This window comes from Leucoraja erinacea, chromosome 1, assembly GCF_028641065.1.
Source record: "Leucoraja erinacea ecotype New England chromosome 1, Leri_hhj_1, whole genome shotgun sequence".
Taxonomy (NCBI): Eukaryota; Metazoa; Chordata; class Chondrichthyes; order Rajiformes; family Rajidae; genus Leucoraja; species Leucoraja erinaceus.
In genome coordinates, this window is record NC_073377.1 from 82,506,987 (window position 1) to 82,529,319 (window position 22,333).

The following is a 22,333-nucleotide window of genomic DNA, read 5'->3' on the forward strand; positions in this document are numbered from 1 at the left end:
GCCAGAACCCATTAGTCAACCCATTAATCAACCCAAGTGCCAGTGAGACCACAGTCATCAACTTATTTCACAGTTGATTTTAAAATCATGTTCTGAAAAGTCATCCTGTCATTATTAATTGAAAGTTACAGCATGGAAACGGGCCCTTCGACCCACCAAGTCCATGCTGGACATTGATCGCCCGTTCACACTAATTCTATATTATACCACTTGCGCATCCACTCCCTGTACAATGAGGGCAAGTTAAAGAGACCAATAACAAACTTTGACTTTGGTGACTGACTGACTTTGGTGCTTTCCCTCACAGTGGGAAACTTTGATTCTGCTGTGTGGGGATGTTTTTATGACATAGAAATTTAGAACATATAGAACATTTAACATATAGAAACTTACAAAATTCTTAAGGGGTTGGACAGGCTAGATGCAGGAAAATTATTCCCGATGTTGGGGAAGTCCAGAACAAGGGGTCACAGTTTAAGGATAAGGATGAAGTATTTTAGGACCGAGATGAGAAAATCATTTTTTACACAGAGAGTGGTGAATCTGTGGAATTCTCTGCCACAGAAGGTAGTTGAGGCCAGTTCATTGGCTATATTTAAGAGGGAGTTAGATGTGGCCCTTGTGGCTAAAGGAATCAGAGGGTATGGAGAGAAGGCAGGTACAGGATACTGAGTTGGATGATCAGCCATGATCATATTGAATGGCGGTGCAGGATCGAAGGGCCGAATGGCCTACTCCTGCACCTAATTTCTATGTTTCTATGTTGAACTCTATCGTGTTGTGTTGTTTATTTTTATTGTATGGCTGTATGGTGATCACATTTCACTGTGCCATCTGGCACATGTGACAAATAAATGCATCTTGTATCTTGAACAAATCCAGCACTCCTTTGGAATGTGGGAGGAAACAGGAGCACTTGGGAGTAAACCCACAGGGTCACGGGCACAATGTGCAAACTCCACACAGACAGCACCAGATGTCAGAATTAAACCCAGGTCTCTGGTGGTGTGAAACAGCAGTTCTATCAGCTGCATCACTTATATTTAAAAATTCCCAAAAAGACAAGCAAATGTCACCTATGGGTGGTGGGTTTATGGAGGCAGAGGAGGTATGAGGCAGGTACTATAACAACATTCAAAAGACATTTGGATAGGTGCATGGATTTGGATAGGTGCATGGACAGGAAAGGTTTAGAGGGATAGGAGCCAAACATGGGCAGGTGGGACTAGCGTAGATGGGTCATCTTGGTCGGCACGGGCACCTAGGCCGAAGGGCCTGTTTCTGTGCTGTATGACTCTAAGGAAGGTAAAGGTCAAGTGTAAGGAAGGTAAAAGTCAAGTGTTACTTCATATAGCCTCCTGACTAGAAGCAATAGGACAGTGCCATAAATACATATAATCTGGCAACACAGCAAGTTACAGTTTAGCAGTCGGTCCAAAGAATCATTCTACTTTGGATCTACACCTCTGCAAGATCTAGGTATTATATTAGGTTTTAGATTGAAATGCCAGAGGGGATTTGAAATAATGACAATTAAAATCATTTTCTGTGTGTCTCTTAGCTACCAACCATACATCACAGAAAAAGTGGAATTGAATGAGCAGGCTGGAAAAGCACCAGGGATTTCTGATCTGGACTAATGGTAATTTCAGTACAGCCTGGAGTTGGTTTGCTGACCCAGTTCTGCCAATGAAGTTTGCAGTGAGATCCAAGGAAAGAGTGAGGGGTTCAATGAACCTACGGGATTGCACCTATGTTTGGTCTCATCGGGCGAGAACAAATTTGTAATTCGCCGTCATCCCCTCCATGATCATCAGTCAATGAAAGTAAGCATGCAGGTACAGCAGGCAGTGAAGAAAGTGACTGGCATGTTGGCCTTCATAACAAGAGTAGTTGAGTATAGGAGCAAAGTAAAGTAAAGTAAAGTAGCCTTTATTGTCATTCAGACCTTTTGTTGCCTTGCAGTCATACATATAATAAAACTGACAAAAACACACAATAAACACAAATTTAACATCCACCACAGTGAGTTCACCATGCACCTCCTCACTGTGATGCAAGGCAAAAATCTTAAAGTCCTTGTCTCTTCCCTCCTTGTTCTCCCTCTGCTCCGAGGCGACCTGTGAGCTCCCGACGCTGTCGTCCACCGGGCCCGTGGCCAATCCTCCGAGGTCAGGTCGCCGCTGCTGCCGGAACGCCGCAGCTCCATTGTCGGGTCGCCGTTGCCGCCGGAACGCCGCAGCTCCATTGCCGCTGCCGCCGCTGCCGCCGGAACGCCACAGCTCCGATCTGGCTGCTGGAACGCTGCCCCAGCTCCGAGTCCGCCAGCTCCGCCATTAGGCCTCGGCGCAGATGGAGACGGACACGGGGGATACGACAAGAGAAGTCGCACCCCCCCGAAAGAAGAGACCAAAATCACGTTTCTCCCCCCCACCACGCACAACATAATAAAATAAAAATAAAACCAAAAATTAATTAAAACAGGACAAAAGAACAAACAAAAAAAGAAAAAAACAAAAGGACAGCAGGCGAGCCACAGCTGCTAAGGCAGCGCCACCATTTTGACCCAGAATTTTGACGCCACCAAAGAGGTAATTCTGCAGTTGTACAGGGCCCTAGTGAGACCACACCTGGAGTATTGTGTGCAGTTTTGGGCTCCAAATTTGAGGAAAGACATTCTTGCTATTGAGAGAGTGCAGCGTAGGTTCACAAGGTTAATTCCCAGGATGGCAGGACTGTCATATGCTGAGAGAATGGAGTGGCTGGGCTTGTATACTCTGGAATTTAGAGGGATGAGAGGATATCTTATTGAAACATATAAGATTATTAAGGGTTTGGACAAGCTAGAGGCAGGAAACATGTTCCCGATGTTGGGGGAGTCCGGAACCAGGGGCACAGTTTAAGAATAAGGGGTAAGCCATTTAGAACAGAGATGAGGAAACACTTTTTCACACAGAGTTGTGATTCAATGGAATTCTCTGTCACAGAGGGCGGTGGAGGCCGGTTCCCTGGCCACTTTCAAGAGAGAGCTAGATAGGGCTCTTAAAGATAGCAGAGTCAGGGGATATGGGGAGAAGGCAGGAACGGGGTACTGATTGTGGATGATCAGCCATGATCACATTGAATGGCGGTGCTGGCTCGAGGGGCCGAATGGCCTACTCCTGCACCTATTGTCTATTGATTAAAACGCCTACAAAATACTCTTCTATTCTTATTTGGATATATCAGAGATCAGCAGACAACGGTAGATTTAAATCCACGCAAGAGTTCAGAAGAGGAAGTAGATTACAACAAATGAACTAAAATTTAAAACAGTCAAGGCTTTGTGTTTAGTCTCGATTTCTTACTTGCAGTATTTCACTTTTACAACACTTCCTCTAACAAATCAACTGACTGAAATTATGCAATAAAAATGTGGGCATAATTACAAAAATCTATGATATATTGGGGAAACTTATGCATCACATGGAAAAGGCCACAAATATTAGATGTGTCACTGGCATGGAAATGTTGGTGATTGGTCAACAGCTGTGCACCTAAAGCTAAATGAGCTTACAAACCTTGGTCACCCAAGTCTCCTTCTGACCTTGTGGGGCATTATTACATTGTTATGATCTTCCTACACTTTGGGTTCAATTTCTATTTCCAGACATTGAGCAATCAATAAACTCCATGTTCTTAAGTGACCAGATTTATCAGAACTTGACCTGTTCCTACAAAACTACTTCCAAATTCCGTCTCCACATTTTTGGAAAGAGGTCAGCTTTGCAAGAATTTCAGAAGAACAGACGCTGAATTGATATGTTTAATGTTTAATGCATTTCGTTGTCTCTGTACTGTACACTGACAATGACAATTAAAATTGAATCTGAATCTGAATCTTTATTTTAGTTTAGTTTAGAGACACAGGGCAGAAACAGGCCATTCGAACCACCAAGTCCGCATCGACCAGCGATCCACGCACATTAACACTATCCTACACACTAGGGACAATTTACACTTATACCAAGCCAATTAACCTACAAACCTGTACGTCTTTGGAGTGTGGGAGGAAACCGAAGATCTTGGCGAAACATAGAAGCATAGAAATTAGGTGCAGAAGTAGGCGATTCAGCCCTTCGGGCCTGCACCGCCATTCAATATGATCATGGCTGATCATCCAACTCAGTATCCTGTACCTGCCTTCTCCCCATACCTCCTGATCCCTTTAGCCACGAGGGCCACATCTAACTTCCTCTTAAATATAGCCAATGAACTGGCCTCAACTACCTTCTGTGGCAGAGAATTCCAGAGATTCACCACTCTCTGTGTGAATCCACACGGTCACGTGGGGAACGTACAAACTCTATACAGACAGCACCCATTGTCAAGATCGAACCCGGGTCTCCACGCTGCAATCACTGTAAGGCAGCAACTCGACCACTGCGCTACCGTGCCACTCTCAACACGAACGCAGTCCCCCACTCGCACAAATTCTGCAGTAGAATTTCCCGCATTTGGGGAGATGGCAGGCGTCAGCATACCCATAGTACAATGGGATAGCCTCGTCCAGGAAGATCGGCCTCTGTGACCACCGACACCACTGCCAGGTAACTATGGATGGTGCAAATACACCATTCATAGCGGAGAATACAAATCTCAACATCCAAGAAAATAATAAGTTTAGGAAACATTCTTTAAGCTAAAAGTTGTGTTTAGTTTAGTTTATAGATACAGCAGGCCCTTTGGCCCAAAGAGTCAACGCCAACATCAATCACACATTTACACCAGTTCTATGTCATCTCACTTTAGCATCTACTCCCTACACGAGGGGGCAATTTTGCAGAGACCAATTAACCTATAAGCACACACATATTTGGGATGGGGGAGGAAAGTAGAACAAACGGAGGAAACCCATGCAGTCACAAGGAAAATGTGCAAACTCTACAGAGACAGCACCCAAGATCAGAATCAAACCATCTCTCTGGCGCTGTCAGGCAGCCGTTCTAAGAGCTGTGCCACTAAGTGTTTTCTTGAGTCAGAACATGCACAGAAAAAATAATGGTGGCATCAGGAGAAAGTTAGCTGAAGATGAAACCACGAGCAAGTGATACAGGAATAGATTTTTTAAATTGCAGAAAAAAGGATGCAATAGTTGGCTATTCAATAAGATTGTGGTTGACCATTCCACCCAGTGGCAATTTTCCACGTAATCATTTGAATCCTTTAATATCCAAAAATCAATCTATATCTGCCTTCGATATAATCAGCACTTTCTTCTTGGGAAGGTAATACAAATGATTCACTAGCCTCCTGGGTGAAAAGCTTTCTTTTCATCCTCACCTTCAGTGGCCAAGACTGGTTTTAAGAATGTGACCCCTAGTTCTGGACAGCCAAGGCAGGTGAATTATCACCTACCTGCACACCTTTATTAAGCCGCTTAAGAATTTTGGATGCATCAAAGAGATAGAAACATAGAAAATAGGTGGAGGAGGAGGCCATTCGGCCCTACGAGCCAGCACCATCATTTATTATGATCATGGCTGATCATCCCCAATCAATAACCCGTGCTTGCCTTCTCCCCATATCCCTTGATATAGCTCTAGAGCTCTAACTGTCTCTTAAATCCATCCAGTGATTTGGCCTCCACTGCCCTCTGTGGCAGGGAATTCCACAAATTCACAACTCTCTGGGTGAAAACTTTTTTTCTCACCTCAGTCTTAAATGCCCCCCCCCCCCCCCTTTATTCTAAGACTGTGGCCCCTGGTTCTGGACTCGCCCAACATTGGGAACATTTTTCCTGCACCTAGCTTGTCCAGTCCTTTTATAATTTTATATGTTTCTATAAGATCCTTCTAAACTCCAGTCTTAGAACCCTAGTCTTTTCAATCTTTCCTCATATGACAGTCCCGCCATCCCAGGGATCAATCTCGTGAACCTACGCTGCACTGCCTCAATCACAGATCGGTTTACATTCTTCTGAACTCCATAGAGCACAAACCCAGTCTGTTTCATCTTTCTCCAAAGGATAAAACTTTGATGCCAGGAAAGAATTTAGTTCATTTTCACTGCACTTTCTTTATAGCAAGTAGATCCTTTCTGAAAATGTCATTCTCATACACATAAATTCAATATGTATGTATAAGAATGATTCCAAAACACCATATTCACGAAAAATGAAGCCAAAACACTTCCCATTGACATGATTTATTCTGTAGTTCTTCATGGTCTCCGACCAATAAATGTCAAAACAGAAATAGGTGATTGCAGACATAGCAACAAAACCAAATACAATTCTGTCTTTCCTGAATATCAATGCATGGATTCATAGGGCAGGGAGCAACAGCAGGACACCTTCATTAATTTTCCCCTCTCTTGCCCCACAATTATCAATTATAATTTTCAGGTTAACCAAGTCTCTGGCTGAGGATAGGACCACCACTTTCTGTTGTGTATGACTTAGCACATAGGCATCTGTACTCGTTCACAAGGTCCATCAACATTTCCTTAAGACAAAGGATCTTCAAGTTATCCAAAGGTAGACTGCATCATAGTATCTTTAATTGTTTAACACCCTGTTCATTTGATCTCTATTTACATCACAAACACGAATCACAAATGGGGTATGAAGTCTACATTACAAAAGCTCAGAATTTATTACTTTAAGATGGTCTTTGTTCAAAAATATGTCTTACCTCGTGACTCTCCTCGACATCAACATCGCCATCAGCATCGTCATCCATTTGTTTGTGTAACATTCGAATAGCCTCGAGCGAATGCCGATCATCTTCATTCAGGCACGCTGGGCTGAAGGTCATGCAGTTATCTTTAAGTAAAGGGTAAAAGGTCAGACTATGATCTTGAAATGAGGAACAAGGGCTGTGGTATATTTTTCCATACAGCATGTCACGGAAGGGTTTGTTGCATTCCCTGAATACTGGCCATGTTGTGAAGCCACATCAAGAGACACCAATTGGAAAAAGTTACTTTTTGTGTTTATTTATTCACTTTTTACCCCCACATAAATTGTATGGCAGGGAATTGTATTCCCATATTTTTGGGCAGTGATTTATAGCTTCTGTTAAGGGCTAGTTTCTATAACCTAAACAGCCGTAACACAGAGGTCGCCTGTAGTCGATTTCCCATACCACTCTACGTGAGAATTCTACAGAAAATGTAGATTTTAAGTGGAGCAAATTAGAAAGCATAGACCAAGATCTTGCAAATGTAACTAATTTCTCATTTTAAGACAGCTCTTCTTTTATAAGCAAAAATATGTCCAAATTTATAATAGAAGCTGTCATTGTAAACACTTCGCACAACAGTATTTCTGGAGTAGAATGACATTCTGGAGTAGAATATTTTCACCAGCCCACGCAACCCCCAGCAACCATGTGATCTCAGTCACCGAGGCCCACATCAGAAGATCCTATTTGAGGGTGAACCCCTGGAAATTGCTGGTCCTGATAATGTTCATGGACACGTTCTCAAAAGCTGCACAGACCAACTGACTGGAGTTTTCACTGTCACCCTCACCCTATCAGTACTATCCATCCAAGGTCCTAACCTGCTTTAAAAAGACATCCATAAGCCCAAGAAGAGCAAGATGCCGTGCATCAACGATTACCAACGGGATCCAGTTCAAATGACCTGGACCCAGTTCAATTCTCATAACGCAGCAACAAATCGACAGTGGATGCAATCTCATTTGCTCTCCTTTCTGCACTGGACAACTTGGTTTGGCAGGCTGTTGATCATCGACTACAGATCAACAGTTCAACACCAACATCCCTTCCAAATCATCGTTAAAGGTAACCAGGTCACCAGGGATATGTATGAATTGGGCAAACTGTTATCATTTCAACAATTAAAATTAAAATTTAAATTGAAGGATAATCAATATTTTAAATATATACAGGTATGTGACTTTATGAAGAAATATACACATAGATTTCAAACTATATTTTTAGATCCTTTAGAAGAAGCAATGAATATTAAGGCTGATTCACAAAAATTAATATCATACTTTTATAATAATATATTAAATAGAGAATCACCCTCAACAGAAGCAGTAAGGGAAGATTGGGAACATGAGCTAATGATAAAGATCTCGAAGGATAGATGGGAAAAGTATTTGATGAATACACATAACTGTTCTATTAATGCAAGACATAATTTAATTCAATTCAAATTATTACATAGACTATATTATTCAAAAACGAGGTTGAATAAATTTTATCCAAACGTCTCTCCCAGATGCGATAAATGTTTGTTTCAAAACGCTAATATAACACATTCATTTGTAGGATGTACAAAGTTGAATAAATTTTGGAGTGATATATTTACAAAGCTTTTCAAGTCAAGAATAGAACCCAAAACGGAATGGATTATATTTGGAATAATAGGAGAAGATACCAATTTAAATAAAGATCAAAATGTTTTTTTTAATTATGGGTTAATAATTGGAAAGAAATTGATACTTAAATTTTGGAAAAATACAACCACACCAACTGTTAAAATGTGGATTAGGAATATGATGGACATAGCACGCCTTGAAGAAATGAGACTCCGACTAATAGATAAATATGACCAATTCTTAAGGAGTTGGTCTCCTTTCATCGACTTTTTGGAATCATGTGATGCAGCGGTACCGTAAAGATTGCTGATTTCAGTTCATGACGCGGATAGATCTACATCTCCGAATACAGATTTGAAAAATTCTCTTTTAAGGGGCCTTCTCTTCTATTGCTACTTTCCACTTTCTCTCTTCCTTTTTTATTTTTTATATACACACTTCACGTTTTTCTACTCTCTACCATCTATTTTTCCACTTTTTCCTCTTTCTATTGTTTTCTTTTTCTTGTCCTGCTTACTTCCTTCTTATAACATAAAACTAGAGGTTGTACATAGAATGGATTACGGTATTACATAGTTGGCACCTAAAATTAGGTTCCACTGTACTGTTTTGTGCTGTATTAACTTCTAATAAAATAAACAAAAAAAAAAAAAGGTAACCAGGTCACTGCTCCTCCCTATGAAACCGGATCGTCAACTCCCTCATCAGTACACATTGGCAACACCTCGTCATCACTGTCCCTCAGCACAGGATGCCTTGGGGCCACATACTCAGGCCACACCTCCACTCTCTTATATACCCATGTGAGCCATACATTGTTTTTGTCAATAGACGTTTCGGCGTTTGAGGAGAGACAATAGACAATAGGTGCAGGAGCATGCCATTCGGCCCTTCGAGCCAGCATCGCCATTCAATGTGATCATGGCTGACCATTCCCAATCAGTACCCCGTTCCTGCCTTCTCCCCATATCCCCTGACTCCACCATTTATAAGAGCCCTATCTAGCTCTCTCTTGAAAGCATCCAGAGAACATGTCTGAGGCAGAGAATTCCACAGACTCACCACTCTCTGTGAGAAAAAGTGTTTCCTCGTCTCCGTTCTAAATGGCTTACTCCTTATTCTTAAACTGTGGTCCCTGGTTCTGGACTCCCCCAACATCGAGAACATGTTTCCTGCCTCTAGCGTGTCCAAGCCCTTAACAATCTTATATGTTTCAATGAGATAACCTCTCATCCTTCAAAAATCCAGAGTGTACAAGCCCAGCTGCTCCATTCTCTCAGCATATGACACTCCCGCCATCCTGTGAATTAACCTTGTAAACCTACGCTGCACTCCCTCAATAGCAAGAATGCCCTGCAAATTAGAGGACCAAAACTGCACACAATAATCCAGGTGTGGTCTCACTAGGGCTCAGTATAACCTATAGGACCTCTTTGCTCCTATATTCGATTCCTCTTGTTATAAAGGCCATTCGCTTTCTTCACTGCCTGCTGTACCTGCATGCTTACTTTCATAGACTGATGTACAAGTACCCCCAGATCCCGTTGTACTTCCCCCTTTCCCAACTTGACGCCATTTAGATAGTAATCTGCCTTCCTGTTTTTGCTACCAAAGTGGATAATCTCACATTTATCTGCATTAAACTTCATCTGCCATGCATCTGCCCACTCCCCCAACCTGTCCAAGTCACCCTGCATTCTCATAGCATCCTCCTCACAGTTCACACTGCCACCCAGCTTTGTGTCATCTGTAAATTTGCTAATGTTACTTTGAATCCCTTCATCCAAATCATTGATGTATATTGTAAATAGCTGCGGTCCCAGCACCGAGCCTTGCGGTACCCCACTAGTCACTGCCTGCCATTCTGAAAGGGACCCGTTAATCCCTTCTCTTTGTTTACTGTCTGCCAACCATTTCTCTATCCATGTCAGCACTCTACCCCCAATACCATGTGCCCTAATTTTGCCCACTAATCTTCTATGTGGGACCTTATCAAATGCTTTCTGAAAGTCCAGCTACACTACATCCACTGGCTCTCCCTTGTCCATTTTCCTAGTTACATCTTCAAAAAATTCCAGAAGATTAGTCAAGCATGATTTCCCCTTCACAAATCCATGCTGACTCGAACCGATCCTGTTACTGCTATCCAAATGTTCGGCTATCTCATCTTTTATAATTGACTCCAGCATCTTCCCCACCACCGATGTCAAGCTAACTGGTCTATAATTCCCTGTATTCTCTCTCCCGCCTTTCTTATCTCATTGTCTCCCACCTTTCATTATCTTTGCATTATTGTTTGTTTGTTTGTATTTTTTATATATATATATTTGATTGTTGACTCGTGACACTCTTGACTCTCAATTCCTATGCCATCTTTAAATTTACCAACAATAACAATGCCGTTGGAGAAATAATGGGGAACAAGAAGTCAGAGTACAGGAGAGAGACTGATAATCTGATTGAGTGGTGGCAAAACAACAATCTTGCTCTCAACATTAGCTAGACCGAGATAAGACCAAGGAGCTGATTTGTTGATTTCAGTAAGGAAGTCGAGGAACCATGCAACTGACTTCATGGGTGGAACAGCAGTGAACAGAGTAAACAGCTTCAAGTTCCTGGGTGGAGACATCTCTGATCATCTGCCCGTGGCCCAACACATTGCTGTGATTATAAAGAAAGATTACCAATGCTACTATGTCTTCAGACGATTGAGGAGATTTAGAATATTTTTCAAACTTTTATAGATGTGCTGACTGAATATTTTTCAAACTTTTATAGGTAAACTGACTGGTTGTATCATAGTCAGGTTCGGAAATTCGAACTGTCTCGAACGAAGGAGGCTACAAAAAGTGGCAAACAATGCCCAGTCTACCATGGGTACTGACTTCCCCATCACCAAAGGAATCTACAGAAAACACTCCCTTAAAAATGCAGCTAATATCATCAACGACCCACACTTCCTTGGCCACACTCACTGCTGCCATCGGGAGGAAGGTGCAAGCGGCCAGGGACCGTGAAATCTAGGTACAAGAACAGCTTCTTCCTATCACCCACCTGGCCCTTGAGCCTGCACAGCCCTAACCACATCCCTAGATCAGCACTGAATCACTGCAGACTTTGCATTGCTATAGATGCTCCACGTACTTTGATTTTTGCACTATTATGGTCTAGATTATTTAGAATAGCTTATAATTTATTGTATATTTATTTGATGTTGTTAATGTGCCTGTAAAACTGTAGCAAGTGAGAATTTCATTGTTCCAGTTCATATACGGTGCATGTGATGAATAAACTCTAATGAATCTTATTCAAGCATAACAAGATATGCAAACAAATGCCAATGATAAAGTCAAAGGAAAATGTTGTTATGTACACAGTTGTTCGAAAGGAAATTAAACTTTACACGTATGTGGCACGTTGAAATCTACTGCACAACATTTTGGCTTAAAAGTAATGTTTGCAGGTATAGTTTCAATTAAAATTGTTGTTAGGGAAATTAAATGACTAACCACAAGCCCCACAACGTTCACAATTTTTCTTTTTATTCCTTTGTTCGTTCCATCACTCCCTCGATGAACTCAAAGTATCGAAGTCCTTACCTCAGCTGCACAGTTCCTGCCCCACCCCCTCCCCACTCTATCACTGAATTTACTCTCTCCAAACCACCATACTCTCCGCCCTGTTCCAATTGTTAGTCCAACCTTGGTCACCCACACCAAACACAAGGTAAATGGGTAGAGGGCTGAATTTAATGATATATTTCTTGGGATTTAATTTAAGCACCGTGATTGAGATGCTTCAAATTGACAATGTATTGGGGAGAGGAAGATAGCTCAAAGCCACAGGAAGATATTAATTGCCCAAAGTGCTGGTGTAACTCAGCAGGTCAGGCAGCATCTCTGGAGAATACAAAATGCCGAGTTGCTCTGGCACTTTGTGTCTCTTACTGTTAACCAACATCTGCAGTTTCTTGTGTCCACACCTTGGTTAGGTGGGCAGAAAACTGGCAAATGAAACTCAGCATGGAGATCCGTGGGGAGAAATACTTGAATAGGCGTGCTTGAACTTGAATACTTAAACACTTGGGGAGGACAAACAAGGCAAGGAATACACGGTTAGTGGCAGAGCAAGAAACATGGAGAAAGAAAAGCAACTTCAAGGGCATGTCCTCAGGAACTTGAATATAGGGTGACAGGTAGATAAAGTGGTACAGAACACATTGAGATATTGCCTTTTGTCAGTCAAGACAGGATGATCATGCTAGAACTATGTAAGTTATGGCACATCTAGAACTGCATATATTTCTGATCACCACACCACAGGAAGGATGTGGTAACACAAGAGAAAAATACACTTGGGTAGAATGTTCTCAGGGCTGAATACCAATTTGGACTGTTTTACCATTTTGGACTGTAGGAAATAGAGAAGAATTTTAACTGCATGTAAAACTCTGAAAACAATAAGCTGAATGATCTCTCGAAGAGTCGTAACCTATAAAGGCGGCAAACTAAGAGCTAGGAAATGGTAATCACTTAAATCAACTCCATTTATGGGTGATATGGAAACAACAGTCTCCTTTTGAGGCATAAATTTCATGATTCCTTTCCCACTGCACACAGTCCTCGACATGCATTGCATTCTATGGCTAATATCCCCAGGAACAATTAAAACATTATCCCTAGGAACAATTAAAACAATTAAAGACTTTAAAACTTTTGCCTCCATCACAGTGAGGAGGTGCCTGGTTAACTCACTGTGGTGGATGTTAATTTGTGTTTATTGTGTGTTTTTGTTATTTATTATTGTATGTATGACTGCAAGCACGAAATTTTGTTCAGACCAAAAGGTCTGAATGACAATAAAGGAATTCAAATTCAAATAAGATTTCAAATCCTGTTTTTATCCTAATCCATATTGTGCAATGTTTTTTATTGAACAATATAAAATAACAGCAAATATGGTGCTCATAAGGTTTTAATGATTAGTAAAGAGGACAGGACTGCATTCAAATGATCAAATGTTTCATTCAACAATTACAGGTGTAGATGAGAAAACTATTCAGGAGGAATTGAAATGGTGTAGGTCAGACATGGCCACCAAACCAACTGAGTCAATTACGTTCTGAACCACAGTCCATAAAATATAACCTTCCTTCAACTCTCCCCTTCCCTTTATTTGGGAACAACCCTAGTGCATCACTTATTCTATTTCTTCATCTTGGTGCAAGTAGTGAATGAGATACAATTATTCAAGTATATATCTCAGTACTCCACTATTAAAGTTCCTGCCTACCATTGTCATAACGTCATAAGTGATACGAGCAGAATTAGGCCATTTGGCCCATCAAGTCTACTCCGACATTCAATCATGACTGATCAATCTCTCCCTCCTAACCCCTTTCTCCTGCCTTCTTCCCATAACCCCTGACATTGTTGTACAATTTATAACAACATAATTAAATTAATAGTTTGTAGCTTACATGAGGTATGTATGACCTATTAGGACATTAGGCCATTTAGCAAATCAATACTCCGAGTTGTTGTCATTACAACCAATCTCTTTTTTTTTAACCCCTTACTTTGAAGGTTTTTCTCCCCAAATTCCCTTTACATTACTGGGGAGTTATAACAAACCAAATTCATAAGTTTCAGGAGCAGAATGAGGCCATTCAGCCCATCAAGACATTGGTAGGAGCAAATATATAATAGGAGGAGTTGTGGTATTAGAACCAGGCAGGTGGGACTAAGGGGAACAAAATTTGTTCGGCATGGACTTGTAGGGCCGAGATGGCCTGTTTCCGTGCTGTAATTGTTATATGGTTATATGGTTATAAGTCTACTCCGCCATTCAATCACGGCTGATCTATCTTTCAGTCTCAACCCTATTCTCCTGCCTTCTCCCCATAACCTCTGACACCCCACCATACTAATCAACCCTGATGAACCATAATCAAATTTATGAGTATTCCTAGCACGTAACCCCACCCCCCCCCCCCCCCCCCCCCCCCCCCCCCCCACAAGACTTTCATCGTCCACCATAATGGGGACTTCACACAAGTCATTTTTTTATATGTTGATCCTCCTGAGTATCAAATCCTGCATTGCTTCGACCAATGTTGAAGTAAATTGGTCTGTGGTGACCTGGGCCTCAAAGTGCAGTAAGCTCTCAAAGGTACAGACAGGGCACATAGAAAACGGGCATCCAATTTCACCAAAACTTTCCAATTCACAGCCACCCCGAGGGCTCTGTAATAGAGAACATCCAGCCCAGCTGTCCCATTATTTCCAGGGTGCTTTGCAACCATCCAAAACAATATGACCTTAAAAAATGCTGCCATACGCCTGAAACGTTGGAATGTGTTGAAAATCAGCATAACCAGCAGCACAGTAATTTTGTGCATGTTTCTGACGTTCTTTCTCAGCATGATTCTCATTCTTCCTCTCTCTCACCTTCCCCCCCAGTTAAACTTCCTAAAATGTCATCGGCAGCAAAACATGTCTAAATGTTCCAAATATGTCTACAGTTGGATTTTCAACCTCACCGATCTAAAAAACAAGAATCCTATTTATTTCCAGAACTACCTCCCCCCTCCCCTCCACTCCACATGATAAAGGACCAACATCTAAATTGCATTCTTTATTCAAATGGAAATCCAAGGCGTCATCTCATATGTCCTGAAACTGCTTTGCCACAGTGGTCGATGTCCCAGCCGCTCTCAGCATGTTAACAACTGCATCATACCAAGCTGCTGCCACTAATCTCAGGTCCTCACTGAAGCTCACTGCTGCTTCAGGCAGATCATCGAGCTCCACACAGGTGAGAAAATTACTTATTTGTCGTCCAGCCAAAGGAGCAGCCCGAGCAAGCAGAGACATTTTGCTGCATGGCATACTTCCCCAATATGCCTATTGTGCCGTCACGGAGACCTCCCAGCATCCTCCTGCCAAGAGCCCCTGGCTGTGGGCCTGGGAAATCTCCATGTCCCTTTGCTCAAAAGACAGGCACTTTTTTCACCAGGTGCTGACCCAAAGCCACTTCCACCTTCGCAAACATCCCAATCATTGCAGCATAAGGTGCGTTATATAATAACACATAAGAATGTGCACTAGTCAACAGAGAGCTCCGAATTGAAACCAAGAATGTGAGGTGCTGCACAGCGCTACACTGGAAACTCAACAACGCTGCTGTTTAGACCTTGCATTCAAATATATTGTTCGTCATGCAACTTTCTCAAACTCCTTCCCTCTACTCTCAGTCTGAAACCCTTCCCCTCTACTTTCAGTCTGAAGAAGGGTTCGGACCCGAAACATCGCCCATCCTTTTCCTCCAGAGATGCTGCCTGACCCGCTGAGTTACTCCAGCACTTTGTGTCTATTTCCCCAACAGCATCAGGTTGACCCATAGCACTGTTTTAACAGCAAAAACGGAGTGTGGAGCATCTCACATGGAGCACTATTCACTTCATTCACACTAATATTACCATCGAGTACAATATGGTTGTGGCGAAGACTGGATGCTTTGGCCACAGGGTGAAATGCTGATTGCTGGCCCTGGTTTAGCCTGGACCTTGCTTCTTAAGGCAAGAGGAGTTGTATTCCATCAACCACTTATTTGTTAAAAGTAATTGCGGAGATTCCAGCTGAAGCATTAAAGTGTCTGTTCAATTCAATTTCTAATCAACTTAAAAAAATATCAATTCATGGGCTATTAGGTTTCCGGCAGGTATAATCCATCCCGAGTTGTCCCCGAACTGACGAGGCTGTTAACATTCAACCAAATTAATAGATCTAGAGTAATATGTAACGCAGACCAGGTAATGGTGGCAGATGTCCTTTCCTGAAGGAGATTAGGGAATCAGATGGGTTCATTCATCCATCCAGTGGTTTCAGGGTTAATTTTACTGAGAAACGTTTTTTTTTAAATTCCATCTTTCTTTCATTACTTGCATTGGAGTTTGTGTGCTGGGATTCAAATCCACATCTCTTGATCAATGGTACAAAACTCTGGGCGTTAGTCCAGTCCAGTCTAAAGTACTGATATGACCTGTTACAGGGAAATAAGTGAGGGAATAGGACTGATGGGAATGTTTTGAAAGCTGGCAGATTCAACGGGCTGACTAGCGTCCTATGTTATGAAATCTTGAAATGTGAAATGCTGAAATATTGTAGTTTGCAAAGAACGAGGGCAAACTAAACATGCAGATACAGCAGGCAGTTAAGAAAGTGAATGGCATGCTGGCCTTTATAACAAGAGGAATCGAATATAGGAGCAAAGAGGTCCTTCTGCAGTTGTACAAAGCCCTAGTGAGACCACATCTGGAGTATTGTATGCAGTTTTGGTCCCCTAATTTGAGGAAGGACATTCTTGCTATTGAGGGAGTGCAGCGTAGGTTTACAAGGTTAATTCCCGGGATGGCGGGACTGTCATATGCTGAGAGAATGGAGCAGCTGGGCTTGTACACTCTGGAGTTTAGAAGTATGAGAGGATATCTCATTGAAACATATAAGATTGTTAAGAACTTGGACACGCTAGAGGCAGGAAACATGTTCCCGATGTTGGGGGAGTCCAGAACCAGGGGGCACAGTTTAAGAATAAGGAGTAAGCCATTTAGAACGGAGACGAGGAAACACTTTTTCTCACAGAGTGGTGAGTCTGTGGAATTCTCTGCCTCAGAGGGCGGTGGAGGCAGGTTCTCTGGATGCTTTCAAGAGAGAGCTAGATAGGGCTCTTAAAAATAGCGGAGTCAGGGGATATGGGGAGAAGGCAGGAACGGGGGTACTGATTGGGGATGATCAGCCATGATCACATTGAATGGCGGTGCTGGCTCGAAGGGCCGAATGGCCTACTCCTGCACCTATTGTCTATTGTGACTGAGTGTGGAAGTTCTTACAAGAGCAGTAAAAGCTGGTGAGTTTGTGAATACAAACAGGGAGCAATATTGCGAATACTCCCAATTGGAATAGCAACTGCGCAACTAAACCCTGAGATAGTTCCTGGATAGATCAGATTTCTTAGCAACCATGCCCTTTTCATCCCAATCACTCTCAAATTATATTATGCACATCAGTGAATACCATCTTTTCGGGTTTTTCTTTAAACTTTGTGCAGTGAAGGAGATTTGTAATGTTCATTTCCTCCAGTGGTTTACGATTATTAAGAGAATACAGTCACTTTGGTCACCAGGAAACCGTGTTTATAATTGTAATCAAGGTGTACTAGGGATTTGAAAAAGGGAGTGTCTGAAATAATGATTAATTATGCAGTCTGGGCAGTTCTTTTGGCTGCATCGATATCAGAAAACAGGGATGTGAGACAAACTCAGGAGCTTTGCCACTGTTAATGGACCCAGCCCTTAAAGTAGGTCAATCATTTCTGCAGATGCATATTTAATAGAAGATTTTCCTTTTACCACTTTCTCATACATTTGGCACATAAATGTACAAGTATGTGCGTAGGAAGGAACAGCGGATGCTGATTTAAACCGAAGATATACACAAAATGCTGGAGTAACAGAGGGACAGGCAAGCATCTCTGGAGAGAAAGAATGGGTGCCGTTAGGGGTCGCGACCCTTCTTCAGACTAGAGTCAGGGTGAAGAGATGTCGATGGTGATGTAGAGAGATATAGAACAAATGAATGAAAGACATGGAAATCTAGCTTTGTGACTTCATAGCTGGCGACAGGCCTCTGCTTCACATTTATTAGAGGACAGAATTATCTAAAAAAATAATCAATGTTAACAAATTACATTTGGGTTTAAAGCAATAAAGCACATTAATTCCAAATTTCTCAGAAACATAGAAAATAGATGCAGGAGTAGGCCATTCAGCCCTTCGAGCCTGCAATATTCAATATGATCATGGCTGATCATCCAACTCAGTATCCTAACCTGCCTTCTCTCCATACCCCCTGATCCCTTTAGCCACAAGGGCCACATCTAACTGCCTCTTAAATATAGCCAATAAACTGGTAGAGAATTCCAGAGATTCACCAGTCTCTGTGTGAAAAATGTTTTTCTCATCTCGGTCCTAAAAGATTTCCCCTTTATCCTTAAACTGTGACCCCTTGTTCTGGACTTCACCAACATCGGGAACAATCTTCCTGCATCTACGGTGCTTCTGGCTGCGGCGGGGACTTTAAATCTCAACCGCCGGCATGCGGCCTACACAATCTTAAAGCAGCGGTCTCCGGTGAGGAAAGACTGATCCTGGACTGGACTCTGGTCTTGTCCACGGGGGGGGGGGGGAAATGGAGGAGGACGGCCAAAATTTTTTGTGCCTTCCACCACAGTGATGAATGCTGTTGTGGATGTTTATGTTACATGTTGTGTCCTGTTTATGCATTTTATTATTTTGTTAACCCATCTTTATGCTTTGTATGGAACTGATTTTTAAATTATGTAAAGCACTTTGGGGTCAATGAAAATTGACTATAAATGTGCTATATAAATAAATTTATTATTATTATTATTATTATTATCTAGCCTGTCCAACCCCTTAAGAATTTTGTAAGTGTCTATAAGATCCCTCCTCAATCTTCTAAATTCTAGCGAGTACAAGCCGAGTCTATCCAGTCTTTCTTCATATGAAAGTCCTGACATCCCAGGAATGTTGAGCCCACTCTCAGACATTTCTTCTCCAGCGACCTCTTTTCCTTTTTCCTTGGGGGGTCCATTTCAGGGCTTGCGGGGTGATGTTTGGCAGGTTTCCTAAGGGTGTGTTCAATCCAACTCCATTTTCTCCTTCCGATTTGCAAATCAATGGGCTGTTTGCGGCCTGCTTGTAGTGTGTTTTGTTGTTTTGCACCTATTGTCTATTGCACCTATTGTCTCCCCCTCTCCGCCCTTGAGTCCTGGCTGTGCTAACACCAATCCTCCCCTCCACCCATATTCCAATGCAGTTCACACCTCGTCAATCCTCCAACTACTTTGCAAACTCTCTCATCGGGTTCTTCACACCTTGTGGGTGGATTCTTCTCTGGCCTTTGTCCAAACATCTGCATATCAAAAAAAAAACCCTCCACTCTTCTTACGGCCTGCCGTGCTTTGTCCTTCACCTTGCAATCGGTCTGAAGAAAGGCCCGAGCCGTCACCTATCTGTATCTGTAGGTCTGAAGAAGGGTTTCCTTTGCTCCATAGATGCTGCTGCACCCATATAACCATATAACAATTACAGCACGGAAACAGGCCATCTCGGCCCTACAAGTCCGTGCCGAACAACTTTTTTCCCTTAGTCCCACCTGCCTGCACTCATACCATAACCCTCCATTCCCTTCTCATCCATATGCCTATCCAATTTATTTTTAAATTATACCAACGAACCTGCCGCTACCACTTCCACTGGAAGCTCATTCCACACTGCTACCACTCTCTGAGTAATGAAGTTCCCCCTCATGTTACCCCTAAACCTCTGTCCCTTAATTCTGAAGTCATGTCCTCTTGTTTGAATCTTCCCTATTCTCAAAGGGAAAAGCTTGTCCACATGAACTCTGTCTATCCCTCTCATCATTTTAAAGACCTCTATCAAGTTTCCCCTTAACCTTCTGCGCTCCAGAGAATAAAGACCTAACTTATTCAACCTATCTCTGTAACTTAGTTGTTGAAACCCAGGCAACATTCTAGTAAATCTCCTCTGTACTCTCTCCATTTTGTTGACATCCTTCCTATAATTGGGTGACCAAAATTGTACACCGTACTCCAGATTTGGTCTCACCAATGCCTTGTACAATTTTAACATTACATCCCAGCTTCTATACTCAATGCTCTGATTTATAAAGGCTAGCATACCAAAAGCTTTCTTTACCACCCTATCTATATGAGATTCCACCTTCAAGGAACTATGCATGGTTATTCCCAGATCCCTCTGTTCAACTGTATTCTTCAATTCCGTACCATTTACCATGTACGTCCTATTTTGATTTGTCCTGCCAAGGTGTAGCACCTCACATTTATCAGCATTAAGCTCCATCTGCCATCTTTCAGCCCATTTTTCCAAATGGCCTAAATCACTCTGTAGACTTTGGAAATCCTCTTCATTATCCACAACACCCCCTATCTTGGGTTTAAGAGGGAACTGCAGATGCTGGAGAATCGAAGGTTACACAAAAAAGCTGGAGAAACTCAGCGGGTGCAGCAGCATCTATGGAGCGCCTATTTCCTTCGCTCCATAGATGCTGCTGCACCCGCTGAGTTTCTCCAGCTTTTTTGTGTAACCCCCTATCTTGGTATCATCTGCATACTTACTAATCCAATTTACCACACCTTCATCCAGATCATTGATGTACATGACAAACAACAAAGGACCCAACACAGATCCCTGAGGCACCCCACTAGTCACCTGCCTCCAACCCAACAAACAGCCATCCACCATTACCCTCTGGCTTCCCCCATTCAGCCACTGTTGAATCCATCTTGCTATTCCTGCATTTATACCCAACAGTTTAACCGAGATATTTAATGTAAATAGAAACAGGGATCTACGGACTGCTGATTATGCAATAAATCCAATTGATTCAACATCAAAGATCATTTTACATGGTTGGAGAATCTACATTCAGAGTGAAAGGTAACAATTAACAGCTCAACAGAAGTGAAACAGCTTCTGGCAGGAGTTCAGAATCTCAGCGTCACAGAGAGTCATGTTTATTGTCAATCAGGACTGCATTAAAAACAAGGGATTGAGGCAAAGACGACTGAACTTGCAGCTGGCAGGGAACAATGGCGTGAATCATCAAAGATATGGTACTGCATCAAAGTCTCAAACCTCCAAAGCCTCATTCTATCGACAGCACAATCTGACAGCACACAAAAAAAACCAAGACAAGGCCACCATATGGTCAGGATTTTTTTCTCTTTCAAGGTTGATTACTTTTTAAAATAAAAGATATAAACATACCAGTGAACTTCTCGTCAAAACCCCTGCCTTTAGTCTCGACTTACGTGCTAAAGGATGCAAATGTTATTTCATAGCAACTAAACTGCTTGGGAACATCTGGAAAGCTTCTTCTTTGATGCTACAAATCTGAGTCAGGTTGGCATTAATATTTCTGTTTTTTATTGTTATATTACATAAGATCATTTCAGAATTCATAACATTCTAATCAAATAAAATGGATACAATAGATTTACAGGGATATGGGCCAAATGCAGGCAGGTGGGACTAGTGTAGATGGGACATGTGGTCAGTGTGGGCAAGTTTGGCCCAAGGGCTAGATTCCATGATGTATGACTTTATAACTCCCTAAAATATAATGAGGGACAAGAAAGAGTTGAACTCACAGCATACTGACTCACAGGTGTTAGTGCAACTTCTAACATGGGTGGAACATTTAGTGTAAACAGCCTGACTGCTAATGTCATCTATGTTTTGATCTACATAATAGTTGTACATAGTGTCAACGTGATGCGGTGGTACAATGTACTTCCCAGACCTGTCCAGCTTAGTCCTCTCAAAAGGAGGTAAGCTTGGACACCTCGCACATTGTTGTTCAACTCTGATCAACATAGTTGTTCCTACTGTTCATTTCCTATTAACAACATCAGGTTCCACTGAAGCGCCTGCAAGCATTTCAAAACAAATCAGGGAAGACTATCAACATAATATGCTTCCGGGAAGCCAGACAACAAAATAGAGGCATGCATTGAAAGTCAAAAAGATGTGAGCACTGATGTGAAATATGGCAAGGAAAGATCAAGGGGGGAAACAATGAGGAAACAGATATATATTCTCACTCGACTTTTCATAGCACCCACGTTTGGTTTCTTGTAAATCTGACCAGCCACATTGCTTGCAAATAAAATATCCACCTACTCTATGAAAATCTCAACAAGAGCCACCAATGACAATACGTGTAAGTTAAAGGTCAGCACTCGGCTGTTGCTGACAAGGGAGACCATTGATTTGCTTTCTCAGGCCCCCATAGTCGCCTGGGGCGTTGCAATCTCAGTCACTGAGGCCGACATCAGATAGTTAACCATCATCCTTCTTAAAACCATCATCAA

General features: G+C 42.1%; 1 protein-coding gene and 1 non-coding gene across 3 annotated transcripts in view; both read right to left on the bottom strand.

Annotated features, from left to right (window-relative positions):
- stim2b (stromal interaction molecule 2b) overlaps positions 1–22,333 on the bottom strand; it is a 147,870-nt gene that overhangs the window by 107,542 nt on the left and 17,995 nt on the right. For both annotated transcript variants that reach the window (XM_055637893.1, XM_055637883.1), the window contains exon 3: positions 6,675–6,805. In XM_055637893.1, coding sequence (XP_055493868.1) covers positions 6,675–6,805 — 131 coding nt within the window. The remainder of the gene's footprint in view (positions 1–6,674; positions 6,806–22,333) is intronic.
- Positions 4,441–4,597, bottom strand: LOC129704994 (U1 spliceosomal RNA). The gene has a single exon (XR_008724837.1). It is a non-coding gene; the product is annotated as a U1 spliceosomal RNA (small nuclear RNA).